This window comes from Miniopterus schreibersii (genome assembly GCF_964146895.1).
Source record: "Miniopterus schreibersii genome assembly, chromosome: 1".
NCBI classification, from domain to species: domain Eukaryota; kingdom Metazoa; phylum Chordata; class Mammalia; order Chiroptera; family Miniopteridae; genus Miniopterus; species Miniopterus schreibersii.
Window position 1 is genome coordinate 101,507,122 of NC_138101.1, and position 19,647 is coordinate 101,526,768.

At 34.9% G+C, this 19,647-nt stretch overlaps 1 protein-coding gene across 4 annotated transcripts in view; it reads right to left on the bottom strand.

Annotated features, from left to right (window-relative positions):
- The window catches only part of UACA (uveal autoantigen with coiled-coil domains and ankyrin repeats), a 98,772-nt gene that overhangs the window by 48,351 nt on the left and 30,774 nt on the right, over positions 1-19,647 (bottom strand). For 2 of the 4 annotated variants that reach the window (XM_081155407.1, XM_081155405.1), the window contains exons 1-3: positions 9,056-9,500; positions 6,839-6,972; positions 2,713-2,801 (exon numbers count right to left, since the gene is read on the bottom strand). In XM_081155407.1, coding sequence (XP_081011533.1) covers positions 2,713-2,801; positions 6,839-6,972; positions 9,056-9,094 — 262 coding nt within the window. In that variant the 5' untranslated portion in view covers positions 9,095-9,500. Of the gene's footprint in view, positions 1-2,712; positions 2,802-6,838; positions 6,973-9,055; positions 9,501-19,647 lie in introns of those variants that run through there. The other 2 variants (XM_081155404.1, XM_081155406.1) reach the window with 1 other exon arrangement.

Consider the following 19,647-nt stretch of genomic DNA (forward strand, 5'->3'; position numbering starts at 1 on the left):
GAGAATGAAGAAAAAAGGAAGAGAAAGGTCCCTAGATTTTTCATATTTCCATATAGGCAGCATGGATTCTAAAATAGAGGCAGTTAAGAGGTATAAGTCAAAGAACAGGTATACTCTAATTTCTATGCTTCAACTAAAATTCAAAGTTCATTAAGAGACTGTGTCTCTTAAAATCAGTATTGTTCAACTGTGTGTGTTTAAATGTGCAATTTTAAGGAAATGACAAGGAGGAGGGTAGGGAAGTGGTTACCAGATAATCTGAAAGGTTAATTCTGAATACTGAAAAAGGTAAATCTGCAGAGAATATTCTACCTTCAAACACTATTTCTCCTAATTATACTTCTTTAGCCATACATCTCTCTTTGATGGTGAAAGCTATAAGCGTTTCACTAGGCTATTCCAGCTTTCAATCTTTAATGCTCTTAATTTCTCTCTAAATTCACAAACTTCCTTAAAAATAATTTGACTTCACAAGTAGATCTTGCTAGAAAAAAAGTAATTTACGTTTTGTTCATCCTGAGTAAATAAGTAAATTGACTTTCAACTCTCATTCAGTTTTATATGAATTTAGATAAACGGGTAAGTTTTCCTGGGTCTGATCACTTCCGTGTAGCTGACTAACCAGGTTGAAAAACAAAAAACAGTGAGTGAGTCCAGGTTTTAAAAAGGTATATATATAAGAAATTCTCTAATTACAAATTAGTCACAGTGATGATTTCAAATTTTAGTTTGCTACTGTTCATGAGCAAGTTTCCTAGAAACATTTTACATTGTAAAAAGGGACTAGAATAACTGTCAATAAGAAAGAGTATGAAGTGGAATGGTGGGAGTAGGCACAGTGCTGAATGTCCCTGGTGTTCAACAAAATGTCACAGAAACTTGGTCACATAAAAATGTCAGGTCAGATATTTTCTTAGCCAAATTTAAATCTAGCCATTTGAGACAGGGCAGTAAAAACTCAAGGAGCACCTGTATCAGATCTAAAGCTCACCTCTCTGAATTATACCAAAGGTACACACCTGGTAAGACCTGGGTCACAAATACCTCAAAACTACACTAACTTGGAATCTGGTTATTTTCAGTATACTTTCATGTTGCTTGCAAATAAAGAAATTAAGATAAAACATGTAAAGTTTTTTTAGTCAAAAAATTTTAATCAAATAGCCACATCTGGATTATAATAAACAATATAACACCAAGTGAGACAAGGTCTTTGTCCTCAGAAAAGAACAACTCTAAGGACAAACATAATAAAACAGAGCAAATAAAAGTATGACTGAACAACAGGAAAAACAAAAGACAAAGTTGGGCAGGGTATGTTAGAACAGAGTGTATGAAATAATGTCTGCTGTGCTTGGGAAAGCACTTGAGCTTGAAGAGCACAGGAGGGAGGGCAAAAGTTATTAGACTGACCACTAGGCAAAAATGTTCAGAGTAGAAAGAACACCGACAAAACTAAGAAAGATAGTTGAATCAGCACAATAAATTTAAAAAGTCTTAAGATTTCTAAAGAGGTATGGTATAGTCCAAGTTTCTAAAAATAAATATTCCTCTAGATCAATGGAATTCATATATCAGTAGCAGACCCATTCTTTTGTTCCTTCAAAGGAGGCAAGTATATAGTTTGGCTTTCAATTTAGAATTTAATATATATTTAGGTAAGTAAAGATTTTCCTCATTAACTCAATTGTGATCTCCCTCTCCCTCCCTTCCATTTCTAAACACAGTGTTGGTTAACAGGAATGTATTTATTTGTCCAGGCATGGCCTCATAGAATAAAATATTAAAGTTGTTACAGAAATTCTCTGTTCTACGTCACCTCCTATTTAAATGAATAACAAAGTAGTAGAAATGCAGAGAAATAAGCTATCACGAGTTCCAGAGAACTGAGAATGGTTATCCTGATAAACAGAAAACTAACACACTCATTGAAGAAAAACAATAGTTGTGTTCAAATACTTAAAGGTGTACCTTGTGATGTGCACACAGACTAATGCTGTAAGACTTTAAAGGACAGACATAGGCATGACTAAGTTTAAGCAGAAAACATGGTAAGGGATAGACTTAAACTATCTATAAGAAATAATTTTTTTATAAATTTAGCTAACCAAACACAGAACAGGGTTTCTTGTGAGACATAATAATTAAGAACATGGACTCTAATGTCGACATATCCACTGAAGGACCCAGTGCCTCACAGCCTCACTGGGATGATGTAAGGATAAAAGGAGTTAGTATGTGTAAAGCACTTCCATGTTATGTAAGTGTCAGCCATTCTTGTAATGATCATTATTGGTAATGCTCTTGTTATGAGGCAGTTAGTTCCCCATCATAAGACATGTCCAACCAAATGTCAAAAGGCCTTACAACATAAAAGATTTATATACTGAATAGAACATGTTATAAACTAACTGGCCCCTAATGGCTCCTCAAAACCTGAGATTTTAGGATCCTGTAACACTACCAAGACCAGCACCGGACTTCAGGTTCTTCAACTGCTCATCAGTTCAGTAAGCCTTTCTATTCAATTTCCTGTGCTTGACCTCTCCCTCATGATACCTTAGAAGTAAACCTTTGTTCAACTACTTAAAAAAAACAGAAAATTAAGGACTTCTCTTTTAAAATTACATTTAGGTCTGAATAAGAACATTACAATTGGAAAATGCTTATATCTCCTTTCTGTTTTGTAACTGACTATGAAGGCAAACATACCTGCAGTGTCACTGGTTGTAATATCAACTCCATGTATAAGGATGGCATTCAAGCACTCAAGATTCCCCTTTGAGGCCACTACATGGAAGCTAAAGAAAAAGAAAATATTTGTTATGCCATGGAAACTACCAAAAGTCAACTGAAATGTTACATTCATGTCACCCTTTATTTAACAGACATATACACACACGTTTTAAAGGCTGGAGCACCTAAATATTTAATACAAGAAAAAAATCTAAAAACTCATTTTAATCCCATTATATACAAGGGGCCAATACTTTCTAGAAATATTTCCTTAGAACCAATGGAATTTTCTAATATTCAATAGTCTTAATAGAAAATTTATACTATAAATCATTAACTCTATAGTTTATTATTTCAATAGAAGGCACTGATGCTTGAAACTTAAAAAATGCACTGAAAATTTTCTATCAGCAGTGATATAAATATAATAAATTAAATATCTCTATTTTGCTTAGTTTCAAATACACTGAAACTGACCAAACAAATGAAGGCCAAAGACTCATCAAAATCCTATCCCTTCTGTTTAGAATTAAACCTGAAATAGAAAAGTCTTTAAAACAACAAACTATACTTGAAAGCCATAAAAGAACTGGCATCAACAACTACCACCTAATTCTTCCTTTTGCTCACTGACCTGTATGACTGGTTGAAGAAACAGACATAATTGAACAATTTTCCTAAAAAGGCAAGTAAAGCCTGCTTAAAAATTAACTTTAAGCCATCAAGTATTCCACAAACAAGATAAAATATCCCATTGTTTCTTTGATCATCTAACACTTTGTTAATCAACAAATACTGACAGAAATATTTTGTGTGCAGTAAGAACTGATATTGACTGTACTCCACCAAATCCAAACTGGTAAAGTAAATACAGTAAGACTTGTTGGCAAAGGACACAGAACTCAGTCTGAAATAGAACTGAGGCCTAAACAATAACCACTGTGAAGATGGCAGGAGATGAAGGATGAGCAAGTGCTCAAAAGGTGCCTGGATACAGACACTCTGTAGCATACTCTCAGCAGGGGTCCTTCCTCACCACATCATTCAAATGTTTTACATTTCCCCATTTCCTGAAACCTCAGTACTCCAGTGTCCAATCTGCCTTTATTATTCTTTATAGAATTATGTATTTTGTAATATAATATACAAATTCAGGATTTATTTTCTTTACAGGCTATCAATCTCTTCCCACTCAACTATAAATTCCATAAAAGCAAGGATTTTTGTCTGTTTTGTTTCCTATTATATTACCAAAAGCAACCCAAGTTCTAGTCATATGATGGGCCTTCAAATATTTGAATAACTGAATGCTTGGAGACAAAATCTGGAGACAGTTTACAAATTCACTTCCAGATATTATGACATTCAGTCTTGTATTTCTGTGATGGCTATAAATGCAAACTAGAGACCGAGCACTACTAATTAAACAGATATGGTACAATTTGAATTAGAGAGAAAGAGATGTTTCTGACAAAAGGAATACAGTATTCTTAAGAGTTGGATAAGTTCTCCTTATGAGAATGAAAATGCTGTAAGGGTGAGGCTATCAATCTCTCTCTCTCTGCAGCACTGAAGAGGGGAATTATGTTGCGCAATGCACCACCAGATCCTTTAAGGAAGGGTAACTCCCTTCAAGCACAGGTTTTTATCCTCCAACTATCTTAGAGAGATTTTTGTTTGCCTGTTTTCATTTCTTAGCTCACAAAATTTGGAAGACTTCTTTCTTAAAAATAAATCCGCATTATATACTAGTGATGTACTAAAGGGTAGAAATCACAAAAATCCACAATGCATTATTAATGCTGGTGTGCTATAAATAAATGTGCATCAGAAAGAAGATATAGCAATCATTAAATTGTATGCAAAGAGTTGTAAAGGAAATTTGAAAAAAACTGCATCACGAAAATATTCCTGCAATTAGAAAAATCAATACATTTTCTTTTTTAAGCGAGGTACATACTTCTACTTCCATAATGGAAATGCAGATAATTTGGACAACCCCTACCTCTGAGGACAACTAGAAAAGCTGCATAAAATATGTAAGACATATGTCTGAACAAGATAACAAGATAGTGAAAAATTATGAGGCCAAGATGTAGGGACGGACAGAGGCCCAGAGAGGTGAGCTTGGTGTTTGATGCCAAAAACATTTTTGGCTAGGAGCAATTGCTGATTCAAGAGAAAACATCTAAGCTGAACAGCATTTCTGACAACTTGAGGGGCTGGGAAGATGGGAAATGGAGTTCACCGCTCTCCAAGTGGTGGGGGCGGTTCTCGGTGAATCTGCCCCATTTTGCGCTGGCAAAGGACTGCAACCTAGGAGAGGTGAATTGGAAGAAAACAGGTCCTTGTAGTGACTATGGCCAGGCTTCAAATACTTTGTTTTTGAAACTAGACTGAGCTCAAGGAGCAATTGTTACTTTTGTCTTAAATTTCCAAATTAACATACACCCACTCCCCCAAAATCATCTAAAATAAGATTATTCCTATAATTATAGATAATACAGAAAATATATTTGTAACAGATTGTATATTTAACTAAATATAAAATGCTTTAAATTAAGGAAGAACACAGTTTGTGTGTGAGTAACAAAAGGAAAATATTTTATCCTATAAATCCCAGAAAGAATTCTATTGCCTTATAGTGAAAACCTCAAAGACTAGTAATACTCAAACATTTCACAAAATAAAGTTCATAGTTCATTACATTATACCTATTTTTATAACTCTGACCATTAATACAAAGAATTTCACTCAAAATTGAACCTAGATCAAAAAAATGTGAACAAAAACTCTAAGCATCCATTCATTCAAAACATTGAAAGTATGGATGGGGAGAACTGAACAAAGAAGGTTTCAGTGAAGATTTTCGATTACAAAGAAGATTCCCTTCATCTTTTCCCATCTTGGTGTTTGGGAAAAAAAATAAAAATAAAAAACAAAGTCATTTTTAAATATTAAGTTTTCACTATTTATATTGTGAGCCCTACAAATGACTTAAAATTTAGCCAAATAGGAGTAGACTCAAAATAACCAATGTTTCTGTAGCTATCAAATTGCCTACTTGATAAAATTAAAACAGTATAGAAAAACTGGAACTTTTCCAACGTTATTGCGCTTAAAAACTATTTAATTTTTAAGTCATGCTTTGTTATTTTTACTATTCTTAAATATCTAAGCATTCTAAGATAGTTACCCACATCAAGAATTAACTATTCACTTCATAATATTCATCGCTATATTTAGTATCTGACTTCCAGTCATGATACTCTAAATAAACTCATGCAAGTATAAGACTGAGAGGAATTTCAGGAAATGAGACTTTTCACCTCTAACTTTGAGACGTTTCCCAGATTTGGTTTTAACTGTTATAATTATAGACGATAATAACAGAACCTAGGGCTTACCCTTTAACTCAACTGAGCCCCACCTAAACAGGAAAGGAAGTCATGAAGACTGGGGAGTAGTGGGAGAAACAATAAACATGTAAACAAGTCAGTAGTCCTCAGTAACACAAAAACAAAGGGAAGGATCACTACCTATGTCTAAGCCACACAAGCTATTCTGCCATACACATTCTCATTTAAACTTAAATTTAATTCTCATTTACCAAAATATGCAAATGAATTGGGGTTGTGAGGAAAAGACAGTGCAATTTACAGAAATCTTTCAAGACAGAAACTTGGTTTCATATCCCAGCTCTGTAACATTTCCTACTTCTTTTAGAGGGCCACTGCAAGGATTAAATATGGTAGGTAACATTACAAAGCTTATACAGGAAATGCACTAAATAATTCAGGCTGTGGTATGCCATAGGGCCTAGAGAACTAGACCACAGGTAGTACTTTAGTATTCTCTCTCTAGCTTGGAAATCTTTCAAATTGAGAACAGTTATTAGTCCAGAATGTTTAAAAGTGATGTTCAAAAGATTTTTATGTGAGTTTTGATACTTTTTTTTAAAATTTTATTATTGTTTAAAATATTACAGATGTGATAAAGACTTTTTAATTTAAAAAACTGATAGCCACAATTCACAAATTTCATTTGTTTCCCAAGGGTCTTCTCAAATTCTCTTAAGGAAATTACCATCAATAATACTTACACAGATCTGCCTTCCACATCTAGCTTGCCTGGATCGACCCCCTTTTTGGCAAGGATTGAGGACACTTTTTCTACATCTCCCCTTTCTGCTGCTTTCATCAATCGGTCATCATATTTGTTCCAATCTGCTGCATGCTACAAAATTAAAAAAAACAGTAAACATAGCATAATGTATATACAATACTGGTAAGACTTTCTAAAGAAGAAAGGAAAAGCAATATTGCATATACATCACTCAGTTTCCAATTGCACCCCGAATTTCTTTCTCCCTGCTGTGCTAATTTCACTATGAGAACCTTTCCAAAACACATGATATACAAGAAATATTTTAAATTAGACTTTTGAGAAAAGGCACATTTCTCATGTTCTCTGCTCTGTTTCCTTTGCCTTCAGAACAAAGAAAGAAAACTAATAATTATTGAACACCTACCCCATACCAGGCATGAATTACTCAAAGAAACCTAATAAACTAAAATTATCTCCCCCAATAAACAAATGAGAAAAGTCAAGGCTCCAGGAACATTAAATGAATTAAGTGGCCAAGTGCAACCCTGACTTCTCATGACTTCCAAAATCAGTGTGCTTTTCCTATTCTCTAACTCATGCTTTCAGATTTGTTTCTGGTTACATCTGTCTCAAAACCTTTAGGTGCAGTGAATGTCTGCACACATTTTAAAAACTCCTTCCCAACATATTTAAAAGATACTATTGAAAATATAATTTGGAGGCAAATTATACATACACACACTCAATAGAGAAAGCAGTTCATCATGCTTATATTATAATAAAAAGAAGCTTCTACATAGAAAAACTTTAAAAAGGACTCTGACATAGTAACTACTTAAAAGTCCTAAGATAATAGATTACAAGGTGACTTTCATTTTCTTCCTTCTTATTTGCATTCAACATATATTGGTTTTGTTTAAAAAAAAGATTTCTAATTTTAGCAAAAGCTCAGTGCACATGTATTTATAAGGAAGAACAAAGGCAATTTTTAAAATATTTTAATTGTATCAAGGCTACCTTTAGCTTTGATTGGAGAAAATACATTCAAGACATTCTGCAGCCAATAACTTAGATCTTTTAGTAAACAGAAATGTAGAACCCAGAACTAAAATATACATTATTTTAGCCTTTTAAAATATTACAGAGTAAACTTATTGCTAAATTCTGTGTTAAGTCCAGTATTATTTCTCGAGCAAAAAAAGATGTAGATGTTTTTGACTTGACTGACAATTCGTATGTCCATAAATACCATAACAAATTTCTGGGGGGGAAAAGATGAATTACTTATATGAAGCATATCCTCTAAATGTTTGACCAGTATGATTATTTTATATCTGCTATCCCCTCTAAAAGGAAAGAAAAAAATCACCAATTTTCTAGCTAAATAAGCAATATTTATTAAATACCTTAATGAAACATATGAAAATTAAATATGAAAAGAGATAAATACATTAAAATTTTAACCCACTCCTGATATGTAATATTTCAGTGGAATCTGGTTCAGATACCTACACAGATTTCAGAGTTGCTGTCTCTAAATTCATCAAATTTGAAGATGAACCCACTTCCTTCTAATTTTAAAATTCAAACTGACAACTATAAGTAGAGATAGCCCTACTTATTGGCCAAAGCCTAAAGTACATTTTAGGTACCTGATTTCTTTAGCTTTAGAACAAAACAGTTTACTGACTCTAAACTGGAGAGTGGTAGTAGATGTAGACCTAGGAGACTTTGTGTTTTCAAACACCTAAGGGATTAAGTCACACAAATACGTGATCTAAATTGAATTTATCCTCACAGTTAAAACAATCTCAAATTTATTTCCAAGTAAATTTGCTGGTGGAGAAAGGAGCTATTTAAAACACTATAAAATGGTAAGGCTTTTAAAAAGATAATTACAGGTGATTAGTCTCATATTATCATGTGATTTTCACTTCTACTCCACCAAGCACGGTTTTCCATTTTGCTCAACTGTCAGTTAACAGAAATACTGCTCAGTTATTAAGATTCTACTATGTGCTTTTGAAAACCTAGAAAAAGAAACAAGAACTTTTGTTTTGTATTACTAACCCAAGTCTGTTAATCAGATAAATCGGAAAGAATATAAAACAAAGAAACCAAAATTAATAAAACAGTAGTACATTTTAAACAAATACAGTTCAGAAAGCCTAAAAGAGAATTTTTTGTTACACTGGACTACAGGGATACCTACTTTGTTCTTAGGAGCACAAGAAAACCAACAGTTCATCATAGACAGGGTTTAGTTTCTCGTTGCTAACAGCAAACTACTTCGCATTAAGTTACAAATCTCTGTAGCTCACAAAGCAACCCGGCAGACAAACTCCTAACCAGTGACACGTCCCTCTCTTTACAGCTCTTCCTGTTCTCCAATCCTCACGCTGTGCTACGCTTAGCTTGGATCTCTAACAATATTTTCTTCATCTTCGGGATCCTTCTCCGCCTTCATAACGCTTGAAAATTTTCTTCCTTGCTGTGCAAAAGTTGAATAAGAACAGCCCCAAGTCAGGTACTGTAACTCCTCCTATTTCTTATTCTTTACAAGCTGTCTTTCAAAGCTGTCCCTTCCAGGGACTCTGGTGGAAAATTTGAAGTGCACTCTGCATGCTGCTGCCTCAACACTGCAACACAGCCGCCGCAGCGCATGATAAAACTGGCCACATCCGAATCGTCCGTAAACAGTGCGGAGCCCTCCCATTGGTCAAGTCTATTTTAGATTCCATAGGACTTGACAGCTGAGTGACAGAAAGCAGCAGCTAAGAATATACTATAAATGCATGCTTCTCCTCTGAGTAAGAAATTTCAGGTCTACTGGGGGACCAATGACTCAAACATATTGTAAAACATGCTAATTATATCAAAACAACTTGCATGACATTATGGCAATATTGTTAAGAGTCAAATTTGGTTATTCCACAAAATAATATTTAAAACCAGCTTCAGTCTTAGGATCATCTATGGTGAACTTCTAATAGCCTTGATAAACAGAATATAAAATTCTATTTTAAGCAAATGTGTCACACTTTAATTTAAGGAAATACACACACACAGTTAACACTTTCAAATTTTGTCCATTTTCCTTCCGGTCCCTGTCACTCTCCTTCTGCACACAACCAGGTTTCAGTTTACAACTGCTGCCAGTCTGTCTCCTAACATGTTAAATGAGAAGAGCCAGAGGCACTGCCAAGATGTTAAATAGACTGCATCATGATGAATACTTTTCAACAAATTTTAAATTTAACTCAGTACTCTTAATTTCCAAGTTTAGAGCTCTGCCTGATATGACAAGTAAATATTTTATCAGTGGAAAATCAAATTATCAGGATTCAGGCATTAAAAAAACAAGTTGATTAAATACTAAAGGAGGCAAATGTATATTAAACACTGAGCCTGACTAAATAAAACTCCATTTGGGGACAAAGCCGGTAACTTTTCCACATTCTTGATACTGTTTAGCATATTTGTACCAACATTTCCTGCATTACCAAGGACCATAACAAACTTCTGCAAGCTCCAGGGTGTTTTTTACCTTCCAGTTACTGCAACAGCATGAGAATAATTTATACTTCCTCCAAAAAGACAGATTTGGGAAAAGTGTTTCATAGGAATGCGAAACATTCCAACACAAGTGTTCTTAGTAAGGAGGTAACTGCTATACTATACAGAGCATGTACTATACAGAACATGCAGCCAGTTAAAAATTGTAATGAACTTCATCAAGAAATCCACTTCCTATTATTTAAATTTAAAATATTAGGCACATATTCTAATTATAAAATATATAAGGTCAGAGAGCATAATGTATTATTTCTGAAACAATGATTTTTTTCTCTCAAATCGCATTAGACATCACAATGAATTCTTGGCTGGACCCTGAGACTCCACCCACTGTATTTCATCCTTCTTCAAAGGAAATCTGGAATAGAGCTCAGGGTCTGTCCTTTGGTTAACAAAGCAAGCACATTCTTTCTAGAAATAGGACAGCAAAGGCAAAGGAAATAAAAAGAAAAGGGGAAACCTGTAACAAGTATTCAAAGCCATATAAGGAGCTGTCCGTGCTAAGGCTCAGGAGACAGGATTTACGTGCCCTTCTGTACTGCAGATGTCCTGAGCCTCCCCAGCCTGTGTGACTTAATCTCCTGTGCTACTCTCACACCCTCCTTCCCACAGATTTCCCAAGAACTCTAGGTAAATTTCCACCTTTGCTGTCCCCTGTGCCTGTAAAGTTCTTCCTTCACCTTCATTCATGTTCTTCTCAAACATCACTTCCTCAAAAGCTTCTCAAACCTCCGTATCTAAACAGCCCCAGCCCCACCCTACTCCTGCGACTCTTCATCTTCCCGTCCTGTTTTACTTTTCTTCATAACGCTTATCAGTATCTGCCATTATATCATATGCTTACCTGCTTATTAGCTTACTTCCCATATCTGATATTTGCTTCAAAATAATGAATTCAACAGCACATTAAAAGCATTATACAACAGACCAAATAGGAGTTACAACATATGAAAATTGCAACGTAATACACATTAACAGAATTAAGGACAAAAAAAATCACATGATCTTCTCAACTGATGTAGAAAAAGCATTAGACAACTTCTTTCATGATTAAAAAACACTCAACAAACAAGAAATAGAAGGAAACTATTTCCACATAATAAAGGCCACATATGCAAAGCACACAGCTAAAATCATATTCAATAGTGAAAGACTGAAAATTTTTTCTCTAAGGTCAGAAACAAGATAAGGATGCCCATTATCATTATTTTTATTCAACATAGTCCTAACCTGAGCAGTTAGGCAAGAAAAGGAAATATAAGCATTCAAATTGAAATGGAAGAAGTAAAACTATCTGTTTGCAGATAACCTGATCATATATGTATGTAGAAAAACACAGAAGTCATTATTTCTAAAATAATTATGAATTTGCAATTGATATTAACATGAGGTATCACTGTTCACACTTTTAAGTGATTTCCTTTATGCTGATTTAGAGTTTAACATTAACATCTAGTTAGGTCTACCTGGTGAAATAACTGCTTTGTGTTAGGATGTTATATTTATTCTCTAGAAACAGCTGTATTTCGACTCTTCCCACAGGTACTTTGGCTTGCTGCATTCTGATGAACATCTCCTTTCAACAAATGCAGCAGTGTCATAGTACAGAAATGTATTCATTATAACATATGGTATACATTAATGCCCCTTAAAAATCTTACTGCTTCTTTTTAGAATGCTTTCATTTGATATCATAGGGGTTATCTTACAAGCATATGACTTCTTTAAAAATGTAAAAGTGTAGAAAATTTGTAATACATTTAAGTTTATATATGAAAACAGAGATGACCTATAATTCCACCATGCAGAAAAGAACATTATTAATTTTTTTTAAACTCTAATCTCTTTTCTGTTAAAAGGGTTTAATCAAGAATTTTTAACCTGAATGAATCCAACAGTTGCTTCACTTATTTAATATTTAGAATAGAAGGTCTCCTGAGAAGAAATTTATAGATATAAATAAACAAGTAGACTTTAAAATACATGCAAATCTATATAAAATACTTATATTTCCAGGGTAGACTCAACAGATCACAGCTATAATGATTTGATGACCAGTTTTAGCCCAAAGGCAACTTTTGATACATTTTCCAAAAGAGAAACATGTAAGATGACAGCAAAACTTTCATAGAAAACTGCTAAAAACCAAGAGGAATCATGCTGGAAAAAAGTACCTAACTCACAGATCTTAATAATTTTGGCGTCATGGAACCCATCTAGAATCCGATGAAAGCAATGGAATCTCTTTAAAAAAATTATATTTGAGTACATATTCCAACAAATTTTCATTATTTTCAGGGGGGTTCATTGATCTCTCTATAAATACGGAGTCCATGAATGAACCCCAAGATAAAAGACCCCTAAAATAAAGAAGCAGCAAGAGTTTTGTCTTTTATATAATGTTTATATAAAGTAAGTAATAACTGCCAGACACCTGGATAATTTATTTGTTCAATAAAAATTCAATGAGCATCTGTGTGAAAGAATATAAATACTTCACTCAACATGCAAATATGAATGATCATTTGATATATGCAATGCACATTTTGGGTGCTGGATATATACCATGGGAAGCAAAGCAGACATGGGACCTGGCCTCAGGCAGTTCACAGGAATAAAACCCAGTCACTTTCTTCAATTGATCTCACAATATAAAAAGACAGACATATGTGCACATGCACATAATCATAATACACTGCAACAATGCCATGATAATTATGTCTAAGGTACAGAAGTACTTCAAAAGAAAGAAAATCATAAAAGTTTTGTAGAAAAAAATGACTAAAGCACCTACTAAAAAATGAGTAGAAAATCGCCAGGTTTGAAACAGCACCACTATTTATGAAACTACAAACACAAGTTGTAGCCCTTTATGGTTTACAACAGGCTTCTACAGTACCCTGCAATTATCAGCATTCCCCATTACTAAATCTGAGACAAGCTCTAGCACAACTGAAAACTGAGCAAACAGCAGAAAGCAAAGCTAGTCAAGCATAAACATTCCTTGAAGATTAGGCTGCACAATTAAGAACTGTTCAACAGTTCATTGGATTGATGATAATTAGAAATAGTTCCCCCATTCCATTTAGCTCAAAGGTTATTTATTCCTCCCTCTTATATAACAGCAAATTTGAGCTGACATAATAGAAAAAGAAAAATGTCAAAATAAACCAGGAAAATAAAAGATATACACCCAGCTTCCTTCTCACCAACCCCCGACTCACTTCCCTCTATTTTTTCCTTACCCTTATTTAATTATGCCCCATCCACTCTTACCCTCTCAAGATTTCCACTATATGATCTGAAAGTATGTAGTTAGAACTCAATGGAAAAAATAAAGGGAACATTATACTATATAAATCGTTTTTCTGACCAAGCCAATAACAGGCTTCCTCCTGCTTTACTGTATTTTTCTACATAAAAATTTCAAGGACAAAAAGATAATAATAATGATTATTATTTAAGTAATAAATCTAACATCTTCAAGACTGAAGGTGGCTATGAAATCTGAAAAAGAAAATTTAAAGAACTAGAGTAGGAAAGAGCACTGTTTTAATAAGACTTTCTAACCACCCAGTTTGATTCTATTCTAGTCTGTTGTATAAATACCAGACTGTCTACCCTCCCTAGTGCAGGTATTTGTTCCTTTATTAGAACTGTCTAGACACCCAAAAGAGTTTAGTAAAAATATAGACAGGAAATTGTCTCTCTAATTTTAATGTGTCATTTATTCTGTAATATTACTTATTTAACCCTTCCTCACTAGAAGCAGCATTAGATTCCAAAGTAAACATATACATGGATCTTAAACACAACAATTTATAATGTATATAAACAAGAATGGAGTTCTCAGGCTGGATAAGTAAGATTTTGTTTAATATCCCCTTTAAAATGTTAAGCAACTGGTTACTTGGGGGAGGAATAAGCTTTATTCTTAGAAAATTTTATAGAAAAAGGTATTCAAATTAGAGTTCTTAAAATGCCTAAATATTATGAGTGAAACTGTTACAACAAAGGTAAAAACGAAAGAAGGGCATATTATGCTTCCTATCCCACCCTACATACACCAATGAACAGAATACTTCTGGGAAGTTTCAAAAACATTTTTGCCAATATCTGATATGTATATCAAAACAGGACAGATTTAGGAAGCATTCTACGTTACTGACAAAGCAAAACAGATACACTTATAAAAGAGCCTCTGATGGAGTTTGACCACAATAAAAAATAAGAAAGTATTTTTGTCCCCTTGGCTTTCTATTTTTCTTCGGCTTTGCAAAGAAACGTTAGTGAAACAAAAATATGTTTGCTAGAACTCAAAAGATTTTTCAAGAATTAAACTGATAACAAACCTTACACTACAAGCCAATATTTTTAAACTTTTAAATGGAAAATATAAAAAGATATGTATATAAAAATGGTTACAGGAAAATGCATGTTTCTATAAAGACATTAGAAGTTAACTGCTCTTCTTTTTATTTATTAAATGAAAAATAAGTCTACACAAATGCATAACTCTCCCACACAGCTGTTCTACAGAGGATTTCCTTCCAGTGACCCTTAATATGTCTCCCACATGAAAACTACTTGGCCAAATTAATAACAAGAAAGAATTCATACTCTCATGATATTTAGGTCTATAAAAAAAACAGCAATTAAAATTAGGCTTCAGAATTAAAAAATACTTCTAAGTACTTTATATACATAATTGTTAAACTTTAAGAAGGACTCTTCAAGTCATATTGTTATTTCTACTTTCCAAATGGAGCATAAAGACACTAAGCAATTCACGGTGGTGGGTTGCGCGGCTGCTATTAATTCCGTTCACTCCAGTAAGTCCACGACTTTGCCATGCTTGCTACCAAAAGATGGCATTTATTTCCTCATCTATTAAATCTGGGCAGGCCTTGTAACTTATTTTGACAAACAGAATGCAGCAGAAGTGACCTGGTAGGACTTCTGAGGCTAGGTCTCAGCATCCTCTTGGGACGCTGCCTGCACAGTGTGAACAAGCTAGCTTCCTCCCTAGAGCATCAGAGATCTTGAGAGAGAACGAGCCCAGCCATCAGGCCGTGCCAGCTTGCACCAAGTGCCAGATATTACAGTGTGGCCATCTTAGACCATCTAACCCTAGAAGAGCTACCAGTTGTGAGTAACCTCAAACAAGACCAGAGGCACAACGACCAGCTCAGCCCCGACCAAATTGCTGAAGTTAGCAGCAAATAAAATAGTTGTCATTTCAAGCCACTAAATTTAAACTCAGGACTGTCTGAATCCAGAGCCTAGGCTCTCTCCACTAACTGAAGCTGCAATTTACTCTTTGGTTTAAAAACAAATACATTTTGTAGTCCAATTCAATTTTAAGGTATACAAGATCAATCAAGTTGAGAAATTATAGTTTACATTTTTTATTCATTATTAAAAAAAGAAATATATCTCTTTACTGCCTTATAAGAAAAATAGATACATACATTGAAATCTGTAATAGTAATCAACAGAAGCTGATAAAATTGTATAGGAAAAGTACCTTCTCTTCATTCCCAAAGATACACAAGTATTCATTTCAAAACTACTAACATTCTTATATATTTTACCCACAAAAACTGAACTCACAATGTGATCTAAAAGAAAATCTGAATGGCTGTGCAATAAAAAATTAAGAAATTATTAACTTTTATGAATCTAATAAAAATGTATGGCTTTAAACAATAAAGCATTGCTACTGTAATGTTTAATGAGTATACACCCATATTTGAATGGAAACACTAAACTAGGACCATGACAGAGCAAGAACCACAGTGCCTTTTCTATGTATTCTCTAAGGGTTAGCAAACATTTTCTATAGTGTTAGAGAGTAAATGTTTTAGGATTCACAGGTCATGTGGTCTCTGTTTTTCTGTTTTACTTAATCCTCACAAGAGGACTTTTTCCCCCATTGCTTTTGAGAGAGAGTGGAAGTGCGGGGGGACGGAGACGGGGCGGGGGGGGGGAGGCGGGGGAGGACGACGACATCGATGTGAACAATTGGTTGTTCCCGCACAGGTCCAACCTGGGCAGGGGATCAAGCCTGCAATGGAGGTGCGTACCCTTGGCCCAAATCAAACCTGGGATCCTTCAGTCCGTGGGCCAACACTCTAACCACTGAGCAAAATTCTGTGGTCTCTGTTTTGACTACTCAATTCTGCTGTTACTATTTTCCCACTATAGAATGAAAACAGCCATAACTATATACAAAGAATAAGCAAGGCTATGGTCCAATAAAGCTTTATTTATAAAAACAGGCAATGGGCCATAGTTTGCCCATTGTTTTGAGTACTCAATTATCTTCACCCAAAACACACCTAGTTTATTAGCTGTGATCAAGCTAATCTGCTGCCTACTATGAGATCTATTAAAAAGTACTTTCTGTATTCATAGTCTACTATCTGCAAAATAATACTATGTATAGATGCTGGTAAATTTTATGTGTCAACCTGGCTTGGCTATGGTGCCCAGTTCTTTAGTCAAACATGAGTTTAGATGTTGCTATGAAGGTATTTTGTAGATATCGTTAACATCTAAAATCAGATGACTTTAAATAAAGGACATTACCCCTGATGATGTGAGTAGGCCTCATCCAATCACTTGAAGATTTTAAGAGCAAAAACTGAAGTTTCCCAAAGAAGAAACAATTCTGCCCCATGACTATAACAATAATTTGCCTTAAAAATTTCAGGTTTTCCAGCCCCCACAATATATGTAAGCCAATTCCTAAAAATCTCTCTCATAGGTGTAGATATATAGATCTAGTACTTTAATGTAATATGTCCTTTAATTTAAAAAAGGATATACTCTCATTTTTTGTACATCATCTAAAACTATGTGATAAAGTTGTGGTATATTTGTATTATTATTTGATATTATTCATTCCTCTGATTCCTTGCAAGATGATGACTATACACACACACACACACACACACACACACACACACACACACACAGATATCCATATATAAACATGTGACTTGTGTATATTTCGTAGGACAAGAATAGACATCTCTAGGTTATTGATTTTGGGATCACCAAGATATCTTTTGGCCAACAGACTGAAAAGATGTGATATACATCACATCTAAGCAAAACTTTGAAGCAACAATCTGAATTTGGGCCAATCTGAATTCTTATTTCTGTACTTTGTCAAGAGACTGACATACTTCATATAAGGGCTGCTCCATCAGCCTTGGTTCTGGAGCGGAGCCACAGGCTGTTTCTACAGAGTTGACCCATAGACTACAACATAAAGTTAGTAGGAAATAAAACTTAGCTATTTTGAGAAGTCACTGAAATTTGGAGGCAATTACAACAATGCCGTACACTGCAGAAATTGGTACATAAGTGGGGTGCTATCTTAACCACCACCGTCTCTAAAAATACAAAAAATCTGTGATGTAAGCTTTGAAGCCAGGTGGCAGACAGCAAAAAAACTGTTATTGGAGATTACAAAATTGATAAATCATATATCACAGTAGTAAACAAAACTGTTATGTGTAAAGAAATCAGATAACTTGGTGAAAAGACTAGACTTGTGATTGACCTCTGAAGTGGGAGAGGGGCAGTCTTGTGGGGCTAAGTCTTTAACTTGGGGGGTCTGAACTAACTCTGGGTACTTGTGTCAGAACTGAGCTGAACTGCAGGACACCCAGTGGATGCTGACAGAATTGCTTGGTATGGAAAAACCCACACACACTTGGAATACGAAAGTATCCAGAGAATAGTGAGAAAAGGAAACAAGTGTTTTCCTTTCACCCAGTAAGCCCTTTCCGGTGGAATAAAATGACTTGGAGGAGGATTCCCCACAAGAAAAGAACTAAGGATGTGGTCCCATAGAAGCCCAATAAACTCAAGATAACTGTATCAAAGTCTAAGAGAAAAATACATACCTCAAAGAATTGAGAATATCATTATTAACAAGCAGATCTGACTAGCATTAAATATATAAAAAGACAACTTCCAAAACCACCCCTAGCCTGAGCTAAGGGTCTGGTACTCTTCTTGATCATCCTTGGCCCTAGATTTCTACAGGCAAGAAATAGGCTGGGAAAGCCAAGAAGGTATCTCCAAAACTCTATTCAAATATGGACAAGGATGATATATTACAGGAAATATCCCATGGAGGGCACAGCCAAGAGCCATGGAAAACAATGGACTGGGGAGCTACACATAGGAGCAAAACCAGGGCCTCATCAAGGAACATCCCCCTAGTGCAAAGAAAAGCAGCCCTCATTACAGTTACCCAGCAGCATTTTTACAAGTACCAGGGACCAGAGATTGCTGTGCGCCTCCATTCTTCCCCTTTCCTAACAGGCACGTTTACTGTGGCTATCCAATCCCTGCTCCATTACTGTATGCTGAGAGAAGGATTGTATAAGGTAAGTGATCTCTGGATCAAGAAAATCTTCATGCATAAATGTAGAAATTCTCATGAGGTTCTAGACATAGAGCCTGTGATTGAGAGAAATTTTTAAGGTATTTTCCTTGAGGAAAGCATAAATACATTTTGTATGCAGAAGGAAAAAAGTCAATAGTTGCAATCAAGAGGTCAGATTGAGGTAGATTATATATATTATTGTTCACTATTTACCACCCCCATCCTTGGAAGAGGCTTATACATCCCTACCCATTGGTTTATAACTTGACTATACCTCCACTGGAAAGAGTATTTCTACCTGTCTTACTGACTTTGAGCCTAGCCATGTGACATGCTTTGGAAGTCATGAAGCACACCACACCTAAGCAGAAGCTTTAAGAGGTATCACAAGTTTCGGCGAGCCCTCTGAATTCTCACTACCGTGCAAATGGCAGGTCCAGAGAGAGGCTTCTCCTTAAGTCTGAGTCTTAGAATAAAAACATGTGGAATGGAGCCACTCTGCAAAGGCAACCCAAAGTCTACGTGTAATGTAATGTTGTTATATGCCACCAAGATCTGAGGGTTACTTGTTTCTGCAGCAATGTTGATTAATACAGAAATGAAGTGAAACAAATGGTAAAAAGGGGGAGAAATTATATGATGTATAGCTATTATTTTGGTTGCTGAGTATAATGTGAGATGCCTATGATTGTACATAAGCAGTTAGTGAAGTGTTTATGTTTCTACAGCAGCTATGGGTGGAAGTAAATAAGATTCTGTAAAGGATAAATCAGTTCAGGTTAGCTGGAGGTGAAGCTGTGGCAAAGACACATCTAAGGCTG